The sequence below is a fragment of the Phascolarctos cinereus genome, unplaced genomic scaffold, assembly GCF_003287225.1.
Source record: "Phascolarctos cinereus isolate Bilbo 61053 unplaced genomic scaffold, phaCin_HiC Scaffold_5;HRSCAF=322, whole genome shotgun sequence".
NCBI lineage: Eukaryota > Metazoa > Chordata > Mammalia > Diprotodontia > Phascolarctidae > Phascolarctos > Phascolarctos cinereus.
The window spans coordinates 252,445,911-252,461,188 of NW_027555958.1; the positions used below are offsets into that span (position 1 = coordinate 252,445,911).

At 49.0% G+C, this 15,278-nt stretch overlaps 2 protein-coding genes across 2 annotated transcripts; one reads left to right on the forward strand and one right to left on the reverse strand.

The window, feature by feature from the left end:
* The first annotated feature begins 29 nt into the window (after nt 1-29).
* ACADVL (acyl-CoA dehydrogenase very long chain) lies at nt 30-7,850 on the forward strand. The gene is made up of 19 exons (XM_020966710.2): nt 30-191; nt 404-470; nt 984-1,056; nt 1,147-1,211; nt 2,153-2,287; nt 3,178-3,322; nt 3,739-3,868; nt 4,022-4,147; nt 4,469-4,667; nt 5,242-5,346; nt 5,965-6,051; nt 6,229-6,291; nt 6,444-6,545; nt 6,635-6,732; nt 6,817-6,889; nt 6,988-7,060; nt 7,143-7,215; nt 7,302-7,377; nt 7,464-7,850. The coding sequence occupies exons 1-19, from the start codon at nt 130-132 to the stop codon at nt 7,602-7,604; spliced, it is 1,893 nt and encodes a 630-aa protein (XP_020822369.1). The 5' UTR covers nt 30-129; the 3' UTR covers nt 7,605-7,850.
* Nucleotides 7,851-7,936: 86 nt separating this feature from the next.
* Nucleotides 7,937-15,093, reverse strand: DVL2 (dishevelled segment polarity protein 2). Its single transcript, XM_020966666.2, is given in 16 exon segments — nt 7,937-8,858; nt 8,999-9,217; nt 9,677-9,856; nt 9,956-9,992; nt 9,994-10,088; nt 10,289-10,417; nt 10,621-10,688; nt 10,981-11,057; nt 11,142-11,281; nt 11,439-11,508; nt 11,713-11,803; nt 11,935-12,070; nt 12,248-12,357; nt 12,511-12,656; nt 13,038-13,107; nt 14,740-15,093. Coding segments are annotated over 16 exon segments (2,196 nt in total). The 5' UTR covers nt 14,937-15,093; the 3' UTR covers nt 7,937-8,427.
* Nucleotides 15,094-15,278: the final 185 nt, after the last annotated feature.

A 15,278-nucleotide genomic window follows, 5' to 3' on the forward strand; every position in this document is an offset into this window, starting at 1 on the left:
GGCAGGGCAAGGGGTTGGGCAAATCTATGTAACAGGAGGAGGGGGAGGAGAAGTGGAAGGTCAGAGTCAGGAGAGGAGTTGCCTTTGGGAGGCACGGGCCAGGCAGGAGGCACCGAGCAGGAGGTTAAGATGATGGCTGCAGGAATGGTTCACAGGGTGGGGCTCCAGATGCTGAGGCAGGGGAGGGCCAGGTGAGTGATGGGAGATGGGGGGGGCGTCTGGGGAAGGTGGGGCAGGAGCAGAGCAATAGGAAGGTCTCCTCCATCCAACATTCTGGTCCCTAATCCTGAGGAGCTTCGGGGGAGGGGAATGAAGAGTTAGCATGGGACAAGGGTAGCAGCTGGGAATTTGGGGGGATAGGGTAAAGGGATCCCAAAGCTAATCGCCCTGCCCCCTTGCCCAGCCCCCAGAGCTGTTGTTCACTTTTGGGCATGAAGTCTGCTCGTAACTACACCGACAAGGCCACAGAGGTAAGCTTGGAGGGTGTGCTGGGCTAGGCTGGGCTGGGTGACAGCTTGGGGGCTCCCCCTGGCTGCCTGCTGGGATTAAACTGTTCTGAGTCACCTGTTCCTGTATGTGGCTGTGAAATTAGGGGAAAGGTCATGAGGAAGAAGTTAGGATAAAGGTTACAGAATCCACATTGCCCCCCCATCCCTTCTTAGAAACTCTCCCCCTTGCCTTTGGAACTCTCTAATCTTCTAGTTCTTCCTTCACAGGGACACAGATCTACAGTTAGAAGGACTGTCAGAGGCCATGGCTTCCTTATTCCCTATTCTCCACTCCCTCCCCCATTCCTGCCCCTGCAGCTCCCAGTATTTTATTCACCTTTCCCTTCTCCATAGGTGGTACAGGACAAAATGGGTTCAGTGAGGTGATAAGTACCACCTGAGTTGGGTGATGTGGGCGGAGAGGAGCTAGTAATGGGGGAATATTTCCCTTTCTTCCATTCAATTTCCTGACATTTCCCCTTCTTCCTGTCCTAGGAGTCCAAGTCATTTGCGGTAGGGATGTTTAAAGGACAGCTTACTACAGAGCAGGTGTTTCCTTACCCTTCAGGTAAACTGTTTTCCTCTGGTAGGAGGTGGGTAGAGGAAGAAGGTCAGCTTTCTTAGAGTGATGTCCAATCTGACTCTCTGACCTTTATAGTGCTGAATGAGGAGCAGATGCAGTTCCTGAAAGAGCTGGTGGGGCCTGTGTCTCGATTCTTTGAGGTGAGGGCTGTGGATGCGGGTGGCTAGATGGTGGTTAGTTCAGTTGAGGGGAGGGTGGTTGCCACCATGTTTTTATAAGTGATTTACACAAAGGCAGAGATGACATGCTTACCAAATTTGTGGATAAGCTGAATCAGGGAGATACAGCTAACATATTGAATAACAGAATGAGGATCCAAAAAGTTCTCAATAGGCTGGAAAGAAGGACTAAGTCTAGGATGAATGTGATAGAGAAAAATTGTTATATCCCATAGTTGTGTTCAAAGACTCAGCTTCGTGAGGGTAGGATGAAGGAACCATGGCTAGAAACAGTTTGTATGAAAATGATCTGAGGGCTTTCGTCCACTGAAAGTTCAGTACTAGTTACCAGGGGAATATGGTGGCCAGAATCAAATCTGATCATAAGACAGAGTAGGAAACATAACTTCGAGAACCAGGGAACCCCTGCTGTGCTCTACCCTGATTCAGCCCATATTTGGAATTTAGTGTTTAGTTTTAGATGCTGTGTATTAAGAAGGACATTGACAAGGTAGAGTACAACCAGAAGATGGTGAATGGGGGGTTAAGAGGACAGGAAACCATGTCATATAAATGTAGTTGAAGGAAAAAGGGATGGTTAGCTGCCAGAAGAGATTTCTTTATGGGGCAGAGGGACACATAATGGCTGTCTTCAATTTGTCATTATGCTAAACTTGACCACCACCAACAAACATAAACATCTCCATATATAAGGAACAGAAAAAGAGGATTTATACACGAAACTGCAAATTATTACATGTAGCTTGTTTTTGTAAGTCTGTAGAAAATTCAGCATGTTGTGTATATCAAGGGGATTGTTGAGGGGATTCTGGTATACAAGTCTGGGTTGGCCTACATGGCTTCTGAGGCCTTCTTGAATGTTTAAGATTTTGTGAAGTTGTGGTTTTCCCTCTTATGTATAGGAGGTGAATGATCCTGCCAAGAATGACAGCCTAGAAAAGGTGGAGGACTCCACCATGCAGGGGCTAAAGGAATTGGGAGCCTTTGGGCTCCAAGTGCCCTCTGAGCTAGGTGGTGTAGGACTTTGTAATACCCAGGTAAGATTTTCTACCCTATCCCTAACTCAACTTTAAGTCAGAGCTTCTCATTCTCTAATATCTCCATATCTCTACATTACTTTCCATATCTCTATGACTTCTTATCTCCTGTGCCTCTAAAGACTGCCATACAGTCTTACAGACAGCTTTTCTGTCCATATGCCTTCTTTATTTCCTAAGGGAAGACTCTCTTTGGGAAGGAGCTTTGTGAGGCCTGAGCCTCTTTTACTCCTGAGACTAGATGCTGAGAGAGGCTAGTTAATAGGGAGCATGATCCCTGGAAATGGTCCACTAATGCTCATGACCAGAGGGAAGAGATGCCTCCCATAGCTGCCCTTCCATCTGCTCTCTTCAGTACCCTAAACTTATCTTCTTTTTCCTAAGCTCCTTCTTAGCCCGGAATCTCAGTCTTTTCTCTGTTCTAGCTAAGATCATAGGATCATAGGTTTTGAGCTGGGAAGGACTTAAGGTCCCTTTTCCCAACCCTTTCCAGGTGTCTATAGGCCTGTAGATCCAGACTGAGATTTTTCTTAGAAGCCTCATCTCTCTCCTCCTTCTGGCCCTTCCAACTAGCTTTAAGCATACTTTCACAAGTATGGGCCAAATCAGATTCATCTTTTTTTTTTAAAGCAATTGGGGTTAAGTGACTTGCCTAGGGTCACACAGCTAGTAAGTATCAAGTGTTTGGTCTGAGGTCGGATTTGAACTCTTTGAGGTCCTCTTGACTTCAGGGCCAGTGCTCTATCCACTGCACCATTTAGCTGCCCCTAGATTCATCTTCTACCTACCCCCTGTGGCCTGGCTGCTCTGAGTTGTGGGGACAAGATACATAATCTTTGGTTGCCAGCCTCAACCAAACCTAAGCAAAAGCCTCGTCACGTTCCTTCCAGTATGCCCGCCTCGTGGAGATTGTAGGGATGCATGACCTTGCTGTGGCCATCGTTCTGGGGGCCCACCAGTCCATCGGTTTCAAAGGTATTCTGCTCTTTGGCACTGATGCCCAGAAGAAGAAATATCTCCCTAAACTCGCATCTGGTAGGTGAAGCCAACAGAAGGGTTCAAAATTTGTTCAGCTGGAATCAGTTTTAATATTAATAGCCTTGCCTAGAGCTAGCTACCGCAAATAGCCAGGGACTCATCTTTGGGTTGGAGGAGGGGGTCAGTGAGATTTGAAGGGGTCAAAGATTGGATATGACTGGAGGAAGAGCTCTAGGTAGGAAAAAGAGGGCACATAGGACTGTTGGCAGTTTGGCGGTAATGCTAAAACCATTGGTGACTGTGAGGATGAACTAAGGTGACTATGGAAGGATGAGGCGCTCAATAAGGGAGTTATTAGAGGTCAGGGCTGGGGACTAAGGGCATATTGGGATTTGGGATTTTGGGATAAGGGGTTTGGAGTGGGGTTGCATGGTCCTCTTTCCATAATGACCTCTCTCCTCCTCTCCTGACAGGAGAGAACTTGGCAGCTTTTTGTCTAACAGAACCCTCGAGTGGATCTGATGCAGCTTCCATTCGAACTACAGCTGTGCCCAGCTCCTGTGGAAAGTACTATACCCTAAATGGTAGCAAGCTCTGGATCAGGTGATTAACCCCATCTTCTTTGGCTGGGCCCCATATCTCTATTCTCCCCCATTTTATGCTGTGCCTGGCTCCCCTCTTCCCTTTGAGCATCTCTCTCCTCTCTACTTCATTTTTTCCTCTACTCTGATCCTATACCTCTCCACCCTTCCACAGTAATGGGGGTCTGGCAGAGATCTTTACAGTATTTGCCAAGACACCATTGAAGGATGCATCCAGTGGGGCAGTGAAGGAAAAGATCACAGCTTTCGTGGTAGAAAGGAGCTTTGGAGGAGTCACTAAGTGAGTGTTTGGGGGTGAGGGGTGAGAGGCAGCGGAAAGGGTTGGGAAAATAAAACCTAATGGGACCTGGGGACCCAGGACCAGTTTATCCTTTCAAGCATGCTGGAAGATGTAGGTTCAGCACAATATTAAGTCACCAGGGTAAGTAGGCTGGAGCTGTCCCCTCAACATACTAAGAACCAATACTGTCTTAGTTGCTTACCCAGCCCCATCACCAATCTCACTGTGGGAGTTACAGAGTTGAGTCCCTTGTCCCCACAAGATGGTCCCCTACTTTTTCTACTCTGTCACTTCCCATTTTCCCATTCCATACCCATGTAGTGGGCCTGGTGAGAAGAAGATGGGAATCAAGGCTTCCAACACAGCGGAAGTGTATTTTGATGGCGTGCAGGTGCCTACAGAGAATGTGCTGGGGGAAGTTGGAGGTGGCTTCAAAGTTGCAATGCATATCCTCAACAATGGAAGGTTTGGCATGGCTGCTGCCCTTGCTGGCACCATGAAGGGCATCATTGCCAAAGCAGTAAGTCCCCTGGCATGCATGATCTGCCAGTTTGGCCAAGTTTTTCTGTCCCTCCAAGTCTGTCAAAATGTCACTTTTAGCTCTTATTTGATAGTCCTATCCTTTATCAGTGCTCTACTCCCAATTCTGCCCGGCCTACCATGAGCCAGGCAGGGAGCTAAGCACTTTTACAAATATCATCCCATTTGATCCTTACAAGAACCCTGAGAGGTAGATGCTATTATAATCTCCATTTTCCAGTTAAGGAAACTGAGGCAGACAGAGGTTAACTGACTTGCGTGGGTTCACAAAGCTAATGAGTTATCAGAGTCTGAATTTGAATTCAGGTCTTCCTGACTCCAGGTCCACTATTCTATCCACTGTGCCACCAATGGTTTCTGTATACCCTGACCTTCATAATGAGAGACTTTCTGCCTGTTTATAAGATCTCATTCCTTAATCTTCTGTTTTGGAGGAATAAGAGTGGACAGGTCCAGAGAAGGGCCAGGGTGAGACCAGGGTCAGGGATTAATGTTTTTGGGTGTGCATTTGTAATTGTTCTTTAGGATTCTAATGTATTACGTCTTTGTTCCAGGTGGACCATGCTGCCAATCGCACCCAATTTGGGGACAAAATCCACAACTTTGGGTTGATCCAGGAGAAGCTGGCTCGGATGGCTGTACTGCAATATGTGACTGAGGTGAGAGGCTCTCCCTCTCAAAGACTTCAGGGCGTCTACCTCTTCCCTTCCTGGGACACTGTGGGCTAGCCAGCCTTAGCCACCCCTTAGACCAGCATCCTGCGGTATGCCAAGAATTAGAATTGGATTTGCTGAGGATAGAAAGGCTAAAGGTAAATGAGATTGTCCTTCATGGATTGATCCCCTCCCACTTTGGAAAGCCATGGACAAAAATTTAAGACAGGCTTTTGAAATGGTGAGAGGCACTGATTCTGTAAACTTGTATTCTGGTTATTCTAATGTAGACTGATGAGATGGTAACTCTGTGACCCTCTCCAGGGTTAGAAAGGCACCTAAGAAGGGTGTGCCTTTCACTAGAACCTTGGTTTTCTTCCTTTGGAAGTTAAGTACAATTCTCAATAAGCCCTGGTATGTGGATTTGTATGGGTCCAAAATTGCCTACTACCCTCTGGGAATTATAATTTGGCTTGTCCCCAGACATGGGAAAGACTTTTTTTAATGGCACTAATTTATTTTTCGGGGGGAAGGGGGAGGAGATGGGTTAAATATTGTTTGGTTTGGGAGATTTCAGAGATGAACCTACTGTCTTCTCCCCTGCCCCCAACCTTATTGTCTCAGTCTATGGCATATATGGTGAGCTCCAACATGGACCAGGGATTTAAGGACTTCCAGATAGAGGCAGCCATCAGCAAAATCTTTGGCTCGGTGAGGCCCTGAAATGTGCTGGTTAAGGAGCAGTGGAAGGGAGGGGAAAAGAGGGTCCACTAGGGTATAAGGGATGAGATGGGTGTGAAAGATGGGTTAGCAGGGATAAGGTATAGAATGGTCATGGGTAGGGTGTAACTGGCTTTGACCCTATCTCTGTCGTCTCTCTACCCTCAGGAAGCGGCATGGACAGTGACGGATGAGTGTATCCAGATCATGGGTGGCATGGGCTTTATGAAGGTGGACATCCCTGACTCATCCCATAGGGGGTCTTTGGGTAGAGATGGCCTGAAGCCATGACCAGGCTCTGACTATGAACAAATTGGGTGGTTCTAGAGGTGGGAGGAAATGGTCCACAGTGTTCTGACACTGCCCCATTTTCTTGCCTCTAGGAACCAGGTGTGGAAAAGGTGCTTCGAGATCTTCGTATCTTCCGGATCTTTGAAGGGACAAATGACATTCTGAGGTTGTTTGTGGCCCTTCAGGGCTGTATGGTGAGAGAGGGAAGATTTGGGGAGAAGAGGTAGTGGAGTGGTATGAATGTAGGGTCTTGTTACTATATTTCCCCCTCCATCCTAAACAGGACAAGGGAAAGGAACTCACTAGCCTTGGTAAGGCTTTGAAAAATCCTTTTGGAAATGCTGGCCTTCTGCTAGCAGAGGCAGGAAAGCAGTTTAGGCGGTAAGGAGATGGAACTCAGCTGAAGGGAATCAGGGGAGACTAGGGACTTGAAAAGTAAGTTGCCTTACGGTATTCCTCCTCCAGCCGGACAGGTCTAGGCAGCGGCCTGAGTCTGAGCAGAGTTGTCCACCCAGATCTGAGTCGGAGTGGTGAGTTGGTGAGTAGGAAACTTAAGGTAGAGGGTTGATAGCGGTGGGGAATCTGGGGGCTATGTGTAGCCCCTCTCACCCCTTATGCCTCTTCCCCCTCCTCTAGGCAGTAGGAGCTCTGGAACTATTTGCCACAGTAGTAGAGGCCAAGTTGATAAAGTACAAGAAGGACATTATCAGTAAGACACCAAAACTATTCCCCCAATCCTTTCCAATTGCCCTTATCTTTCCATAAGCAGACTCCCTCTGTCTCCTCTCCAGATGAGCAATTCCTCCTGCATCGATTGGCAGACAGTGCCATTGACCTCTATGCCATGGTGGTGGTACTTTCCAGGTAAGAAGAGGCCAGCCAAGTCTGGGGCACGGTGTAAGATGGGCCTCTTCCATTCTATCTTTCTTATCATCTCTCTCACACTTCAGGGCCTCCCGATCTCTGAGTGAGGGCCACCCCACAGCCCAACATGAGAAGATGCTCTGTGACACCTGGTGTATAGAGGTATATGAGGGCTGAGGGTTGTAAGAGAAAAGGGGTTAGGGAAGGAACAATAACCCTTCCCTCTTCATCCCTGTGTTTTCTTCTAGGCAGCAGTCCGGGTCCGGGACACCATGGCCAGCCTGCAATCAGACCCCCAACAGCCCCAGCTCTTTCGCAACTTTAAGGGCATCTCTCAGGCAATGGTGGAAAAGGGAGGTGTGGTTACCAATAACCCTCTTGGCTTCTGAGCATTCTCAACTTCTTTTTCACACCACCCCGTATGTGCCTTTTCTTTGGCCAAAGCCAGGTTTCTCATTTCATCCCTACCTCACACTAGCCAGGCCCTTGAGAGAGGGCATGGCTTTGAGGGACCTGAAGTGGCCAGCCCTATTTATCTCCTCTTACTAGGGAGGGGCTTAAACATCTTGTATTTCTGCTTTGACAGTGGGTGAGTTTCTCCTTCACAAAAAAGTAAAGATTTTTAACACGGAAAATCTTGTGTGAGATGTCTCTCCAAATCCTATTCCCTTCTTGAAGCTAGAGGTCTGTTTTACCAAGAAAATGGCCAGTCAACAGGAAATTCCCATTTATTGCTTTATTTAGGGTTTTATACACAAAAGTCTAAAATAAATAGCAATATAGGCAGCTATGGAGCCCTTGCTTTGGGGATCCTGAATTCTAAAGGCAGGTGGAAATAGGGTACCCACAACATCCCAATCTTACTCCCCAACCATTTGGGTAAACACAAAGAAGATGGGGAGGGATTGTCCCAGGGCTACTTCATTTGAGAAAAATATCTTTCTTAAGTATCAAAAAGTATAAGAAAAATTTATTTTTTTCTCCCCTCCCCCCCTAAAAAAAGTTTATTATATAAAATCTCCTATAACCCTATGAAGAGAGTCAGATCAGGCACTGCTGGTGGTAGTTGGCTGGGTTAAGTCACAAAAACACATGTTGGACCTCATGGTGTCCAACGAATGCCAAAAGTGAGTCTTGGTTACAGAAATGTGAGGGGGAACGGCTACTCGCACGCTAAGAATTAAAATCAAGACAGAAGTAATAGAAAAAGTCCTACATGACATCCACAAAAAACTCACTAGGGTTACCCATGGCCAGGTGGAAGCTCTGTCGGCTGGCAGTTAGCTCAGGTGGTACAGAGCCCAGGTCACGAACAGGAGGTGCTCCAGGAGGCTGGACTGCTGGGGGTGGTGGAGGAGGCATCATAACCACCATCATGGGATTATATGGTAGGGCCACACCAGGAGGTGGTCCATAGGGATGGAGATTAGGGTGAGAACGAAGACTGCTGCCACCCCCACCTAGTCCCCTGGGTGGAGGAGGTGTGGCATCACCAGAATCCCCACCCCAGTGGAGGCTGCCACCACGACTTGATGGCTCGGATTCACTCCCACTGCCTGACTTGGACTCTGGGCCCCGATCTTCTGGTCTTCCGGTCCGTCCTATTCCCCCATCACTTCGTGTAGACCCACTGCTCCGGCTTCCTGGGAAGAGGGGATGGGAATATTGGAATACTCACAGAAAACCTATGGATGTTCCCCTTCTGGTCCCATCTATACTTGTTATCTAGCTCCCTTGGTTCTACCTACCCAGCCACCCCAAGGCCACTTGATATGCAACTTACCCTCACTATGCTGGCTGCCGGCACTGCCCCCTCCATAGCTGTAGGATGAGAGCTCATGGTAAGGGGGAGGCTGGGGGCTATAGGGATGTGGGGCTGGATACTGGTAGGAGAAAGTAGGCAGCAGGGGCCAGGGTGTGGCCCCCGGCAGGGGAGCCAGTGTGTCTTGGTCAGAAGCTCCACTTGATCCATCATTATCATTCAGAGACAGGTTCACAAGGTCTGAAGGAAGAGAATACCCTGGTTCAAGAACCTAAGATCTTTAGCCTCTGTGCTAGGGAGAGCTGTTTTTTTCAAGGGTATCTTAGAACTAGTATGGTTGGGACTAGGGGAGGAAAACTGTTTTGCAAGTCCAAGTTTCTCACGGCCCCTCTGACAAGAGAAGAATCCGTTTTCATAGGTTTAGAGCTGGAAAGGATCTTATTTTTAGAAACAAGGAAACTGGCTTTAATAATTTACACACGGTGAGCCAGGATTGAGTTAGCAGAGCTGGAATTCAAACCTAGGCCTCCATGTCCAGCATTCTATTTGCCCTATACATTTATATCTCCCCCCCCACCCCCCAACCCTGAATCAGAGAGAGCAGTCTGTTCGTGAGGGATAAAAGTTAAGGCAGGGTTCTCAATCAGGGAGAGCTGAAGGCTCCCAGGTTGGGAAGTGGGAAAGGAAGGAATGGCTTACAACTTTCACAGCCCCCACTGAGGTCCCCGAAGACATAGTAACACTGTTCAGAAAAGGTGATCTTGTTGACAGTATGCCGGATGAGGCCTGCCTTCAGCAACCCACTGGCATATTTCCTGGCCTCCCGACGCTCAGGGAACCCCTCCACATGGTGGTAAAGCCAGTCTACTACATCTGAGCCTGTTGCAGACAAGGATGCAGAAGGGCATCACAAAGGGCCACCTGGACCCCAACTCCCCCAGCTGGCCTCAGCCCTATCCTCATGTTTGCCCTTCTTACCCAGAAAGGCATTGGGGATAGTTATCTTGAGCCACATTTCGGTCCCGGACCTCCAGCCCAGACTCGGGGGCTGCCATGGCCTTGGTCACAGATGCCATGTCTGTGTGTATAGACAGGCTGCGCCCTTCACACCCTGGGAAAAAAATGTGCTCACTGAGGACAACAGGCAGGACTCATCTCTCCTGGGAGGAAGAGAATAAGCTCAGGAAGTAAGTCAAGAAGAACCTGAGGTGCCCTGGTAAGCCAAGGACCATTCTATCCTTCAGGGAGTTTTGGGATCAGGGCCTTGTTTTCCCTTGTTGGGGAGGACAGCACCATAGAGTAGGGCCTTACCATCAGGCAGGGAGGAGCCTGAGGTTATGGTACTCATAGAAGAAGAGCCTGGGTAGGCAGGGAAGGCACCAGTGAGTGCTGCTGAATGAGAGACCCAGGCAGCAGGGTCAATAGGCTGGATTGGCTCATCTGTCGGGGGGAAGAATGAAGAATACAACAGAAGATCAGAATTGGATCACTTCACTTTCCAGACCCAGGCATCTGACCCACCTCCCCTTTAGACTATGTATACTCCACAATTCCTCAGCTTCCTTTCTCTTCAAAGACCTAGGAATTCTCGCCATTGGTTTTTATGCATTCCCTCTCTCCCCAAAACACAAGAGATAACTCACTTCGAGGGAGTGTGAAGTAGGCCTGAGGCGAGGGATCCCAGCACTTGGCCACTGTTAACACAATGGGGCTGTAAGGGAGGAAGGGCTGGTCAATAGCAGGCTGGATGATAGTGTCACGGAAGGACAGAATATAGGATAAGGCAGTTAGCTGAGAGAGGTGCGACAATGGCAAATCAGAACAACCAGATAAAGGAGGAAAAGAAGACTTTTAGGAAAATGGGATATGGAAGGAGGAGGAGGAGGGATGAGGCAGGGGAAGGAAAGGCCAAGTGGACAGAAAGGGGAACGGAGCCAGAGGTAAGAAAAGTACCACAGGAAAAGAGCTGAGAAGACACAGCGAGGTCTGGTTCTTTGCCTCACCCAGGCTTGTGCACAATCTCTCTTAGCACCCGTACAGCATCATCATTACTCATGTTCTCAAAGTTCATGTCATTCACCTGGGGGGAGGAGTCAAGAGAATCAAGGTGAGAGGGAGGCTGAGGGCGCCAAGGAAGGGGGAAAACCTGTGCTACTATGCACACCTGCAGTAGCATGTCCCCTGGTTCAATCCGCCCATCTGCAGCCACAGCACCACCCTTCATGATGGAGCCAATGTAGATGCCGCCATCGCCACGTTCATTGCTTTGGCCCACAATGGAGATGCCCAGGAAATTGTACTTTTCTGTGGAGGCATTTTGTTTGGCAGTTTGAGTCCCCATCCCCTAGAGACTCACATAAACAAGCCCCGATAAACCACCACTACTTAAGTCCCAGCAATCTACCTCCCATACACGACCTCCTCCCATCTCAGGGTCCCAGGCTTCCAACTGCCCCCATACCCATGTTGAGTGTGACTGTGATGATGTTGAGAGACATGGTGGAATCCGTTACACTGCTGAAGGATGATGTCTGTGGAGGGGAAGAAATAAGAACAGTGAGGAAGTCTCATTCCTTTCTGGAACTAAGGTGTCCATCTCTACAATCCTTATCCCTATCTCGTTTCTCCCCTTCCATTTCAACCAGGTCTTATACAGACACAGTTTCTCCAAGATTTCCCAGTTCTACCCATTAGTTTCCCTCAGAGACTCCCTCAGAGGTGTCTGGCCACATCACCCTCTCCAGTCGAGGTGGTCGCTGTTTCCTCCTCCGACGGTGTCTCTTTAGGAGTCGGGAAGCACTGCTCTGCTCTGTGGAGCTACTGAACCTAATAGGGATAATGTGGGCAAAAAAGATCAAGGGTCTAAGGGAAGCGGTAAGAGGGATCACATCAGCTTCAGTTGAAGAGGGAAGCAAGGAGTGTGGAGAAAGAATAAGAAAGGGAGATATAAGCTATACCTGCTCATGGTATCATCCTCATCTGAATCTCCCAGGCTGGTGTTCTCCAGCTCACTAGTTAGTAGAGTAGAGGAGCTCTCATAACCAGCCAGGTGTCGCTCCAGGCGGGAAGAACCACTAGGCCGATGGCCCCCACCTAGTCAGATATAGGGATACAGGCGGCTCGACTCCCGCCCCAGGAGATCCAAAGTCTAGCTTCCCTGGTTCTTTCTTCTCCACGTTTCACTGCTCCTATCCCCTTGCAGACCCAGATGTGCTTACTGCACAAACCATGCCTCCTTTTCTCAGAACTTAGGAGTGTGATTGCCCTCACCAACATGATCGATGCTCTCTCTTCTCCTGGACCGCTCCCGTCTCAGTGATACTACTGACTCTGTTTCTGTCTCAGGTTCCAGGTTCTCTCGGCTGCTAGATACATTAGGGCTAGAAAAGGAATGGAGTCAGGGAGAGAAGTAATGGTGATGGGATTCCTCCTAAAAGCAATAGTGATCAGCTAGCCCAAGAATCTAACTAGAACCCAGTCTGTTCTCTCCCTCCTTCTCACTCCCATCACCAACAAGACTCTCTAGGACTCACTGGAAGGATGGAGGCCTTGAATCCCCAATGCCGCTAGTTCTCTCAGGAGGGAGGGGAGGCAGTGGTGGGGGTGGAGATGAGGGTTCTGCCCGAGGTTCAGGGGCTGGGGGGGCATTCTCTGGCTGTGGGTTATCTGAGGACACAAGCTAGAGAGGTGGAGAACAGGGATGAAAAGGGCTTGTTAGGAAAGGTAAGAACAGGGTAAAAGTTCTGGTGGGCATAAATGATAGGAGGGAAGGAGAGGGAGATGAAGCCTAGGAGAACCCGGAATGGGATCCAAGATGGAAAAACAAAACCTGGAAGCTCCAAGAAAAGAATCTTGAGAGTCATACCGAATGGTAAACTAGGGCTTATGAAACTAAAAAGTTGTTTTGAGGAAGGGGAATAGGAAAGTCTGAAAGCCCCTAGGCAGGGGCAGAAGCAAGGGCAAAAGCAGACTGGTGAGCAGGAGTTCCTTTTAAGGAACCAGTTAGTGGGGCTGATAAGGTGAAAGAACGAGGGTCCCCCCACAGGCCGAGCCACCTTACCCAAGAGACCACCCTCCCATTGAAGCAGGGCAATCGGGCATTGTCATCTGAAATCTCTTCCTTCACCACTCTGCAAGGAGATGGAAACAGAGTCAACAGTGCTAGGTGAAACATTGCAATTTCAAAGGTTCTGCCTTTGAACATTTCAGCCTTCTTTCTGAACCCCTCCTAGCTGGGAAATTATCATTTCCCCTCCCCACTCTCTCAAGTTGACAACAGCAATGCTTTTCATCTTCCTCTAGGAATCCCCCTGCCTAGTAATTTTTCTCACTTACTTCCTTTTACTTTTCTTTTCCACCTAAGTTAGGAACCTGGCAGGAGTTCTAAGTGTTTTTTGTGTCTACTTGAAACTCCTAGCTTAACCTTCAAGGGTCACCCACCCAAGCTCACCCAATCTCCTTAAACTATTTGTCTAACCTCAAGGCTTGGTCTGTCTACCCCAGTTAGGTAAAGATGGTCTTTCTTTCTTTTGCCCCTGCTTTGCCTTCTCCAGACACCAAGTCTTTCCAGAGATGTGTCCCCCATGCTTTTCAAATCCACAACTCTCCCTAATTTCCTAATTTTGTTCCAATGGGAGTCTTGACTGATCCCATTTACCTACATCTTTCATTCCACTATTACTTGCTGGCACTCATGTCTGAAGTTCTGTCCAGTTAGTGAATGTTTTCTTTTTTACCCTCTGACCCATGTCTAGCAATCCTTCCAAATATATACCATCTACACTTGGATTTCTGTCTGTGTCTAGGGAAGCACCCTATCAAACTGTCCAAAGGTGGGAACTGTGTCTCTCCCATCAGCAAGGAAGCTATCTCCTCATTTGACCCCAAACTCCAAAGGAATGTCAACTCTCCCTTTTTTCCCCCAGCACAAGGTAATATATACAATGCAAACAGATGAAGACCCACTAATACTACGATGTCCAAATTTCTTAATCTTCTTTCCCTTGAATATCTCTTTTGATCCAAAAGGCCTCTATGACCACACCTCCTCAATGATCAAACTGACTTTGTCTTCTAAATGTATATTCTCCATAATTTGCCTTTCAGTTTAGTATATTCAGGGAGCCTCCGTCACAGACCAAATTAACCCACGTTGACTACTCTCTCCCCAGGATTTGCTCCATCAAAGTGTAGTCTCCCACCTAGCACAATCCCTAGTATTGCCCAGTCAATCTATCCTTTATCATCACTATCCTCATCATTAGAATAATAGCTTACCTTTACATAGCACTTTTTGTTTTAAACGATCTAGTTGGATCCTGACAATAAGTGTGAGAAAAGTAGTGCAAACATCGCCACCCAGAAGTCAGTGTGAAGAGAGCTAGACTCCAAGTCTAGAGACCTGGCTTCTATTTCTGGCTCTGACATTTAATTTCTGTGTAACTCTGGGCAAAATCACTTAACCTCTCAGTGCCTCAGTTTCCTCATCTGCAAAATAAGGTTTAATTTAATTTTAAGATCGTTCAAAACTGCACCAAGACTTTTGGGACACGCTGTATTATTTCTCGACCTACCCTCCCAAGGTTCTTGGAGCCCAAGTGCCATCTGCCCCGTTTTACAAAGCGGGAAACTGAGCCGAAAGGACCTGCCCGAAGCCGGGGCTCGGCCCGCCGGACGATGGCAGCGGCCGCTGGGACCCCGCGCCCCCGCCGCCGCCGCCACGCCTCCCGGCCGCTCGGGCGGGCCCAGGGGCCCGCGCTCACCCGAAATCCTGGTCCATTGACTTGAAGTAGTACTTGGCCCCGGCGGGGCGCTGCAGGACGCTCTTAAAGTCTCCCAAGGTGATGCGCTCGGCCGGGACCGGGATCTTGACCAGGTACGGCGTCTCCTCCTCGTCCAGATGGTAAATCACCTTCGTCTCGCCGGCCCCGCCGAGTCCAGCGGCGCCGCTGCCCGCCATGGTCTCGCCCGCGTCGCCCTCCCCGCCTCCAGGCTCCCCTCTCCTTTCCCCTCTCCCACCAGACCGAGCCCAGCAGCCGCTGCCGCCGCGCCTGCGCACACGAGCGCGGGGCCGAGCCAACCAAACCCAAGCAGGCTAGTTGGGGGAAGGGGGCGGAGCCCAAACACAGTCCGCCCCCCCCCCCCCCCGGCCCTGCTTACACCTTCAAAGTGGACGCCCTCCCGGGTCTTCTCCCTCCCAGTACCACCCCTCCTACCCAGCCCCACGCCACACACTTCCCACTGCCGTCCCTCACGTGATACGGTACGCCTCACTTCCGGCTTCTCAGCTCCCCTCTGTCAC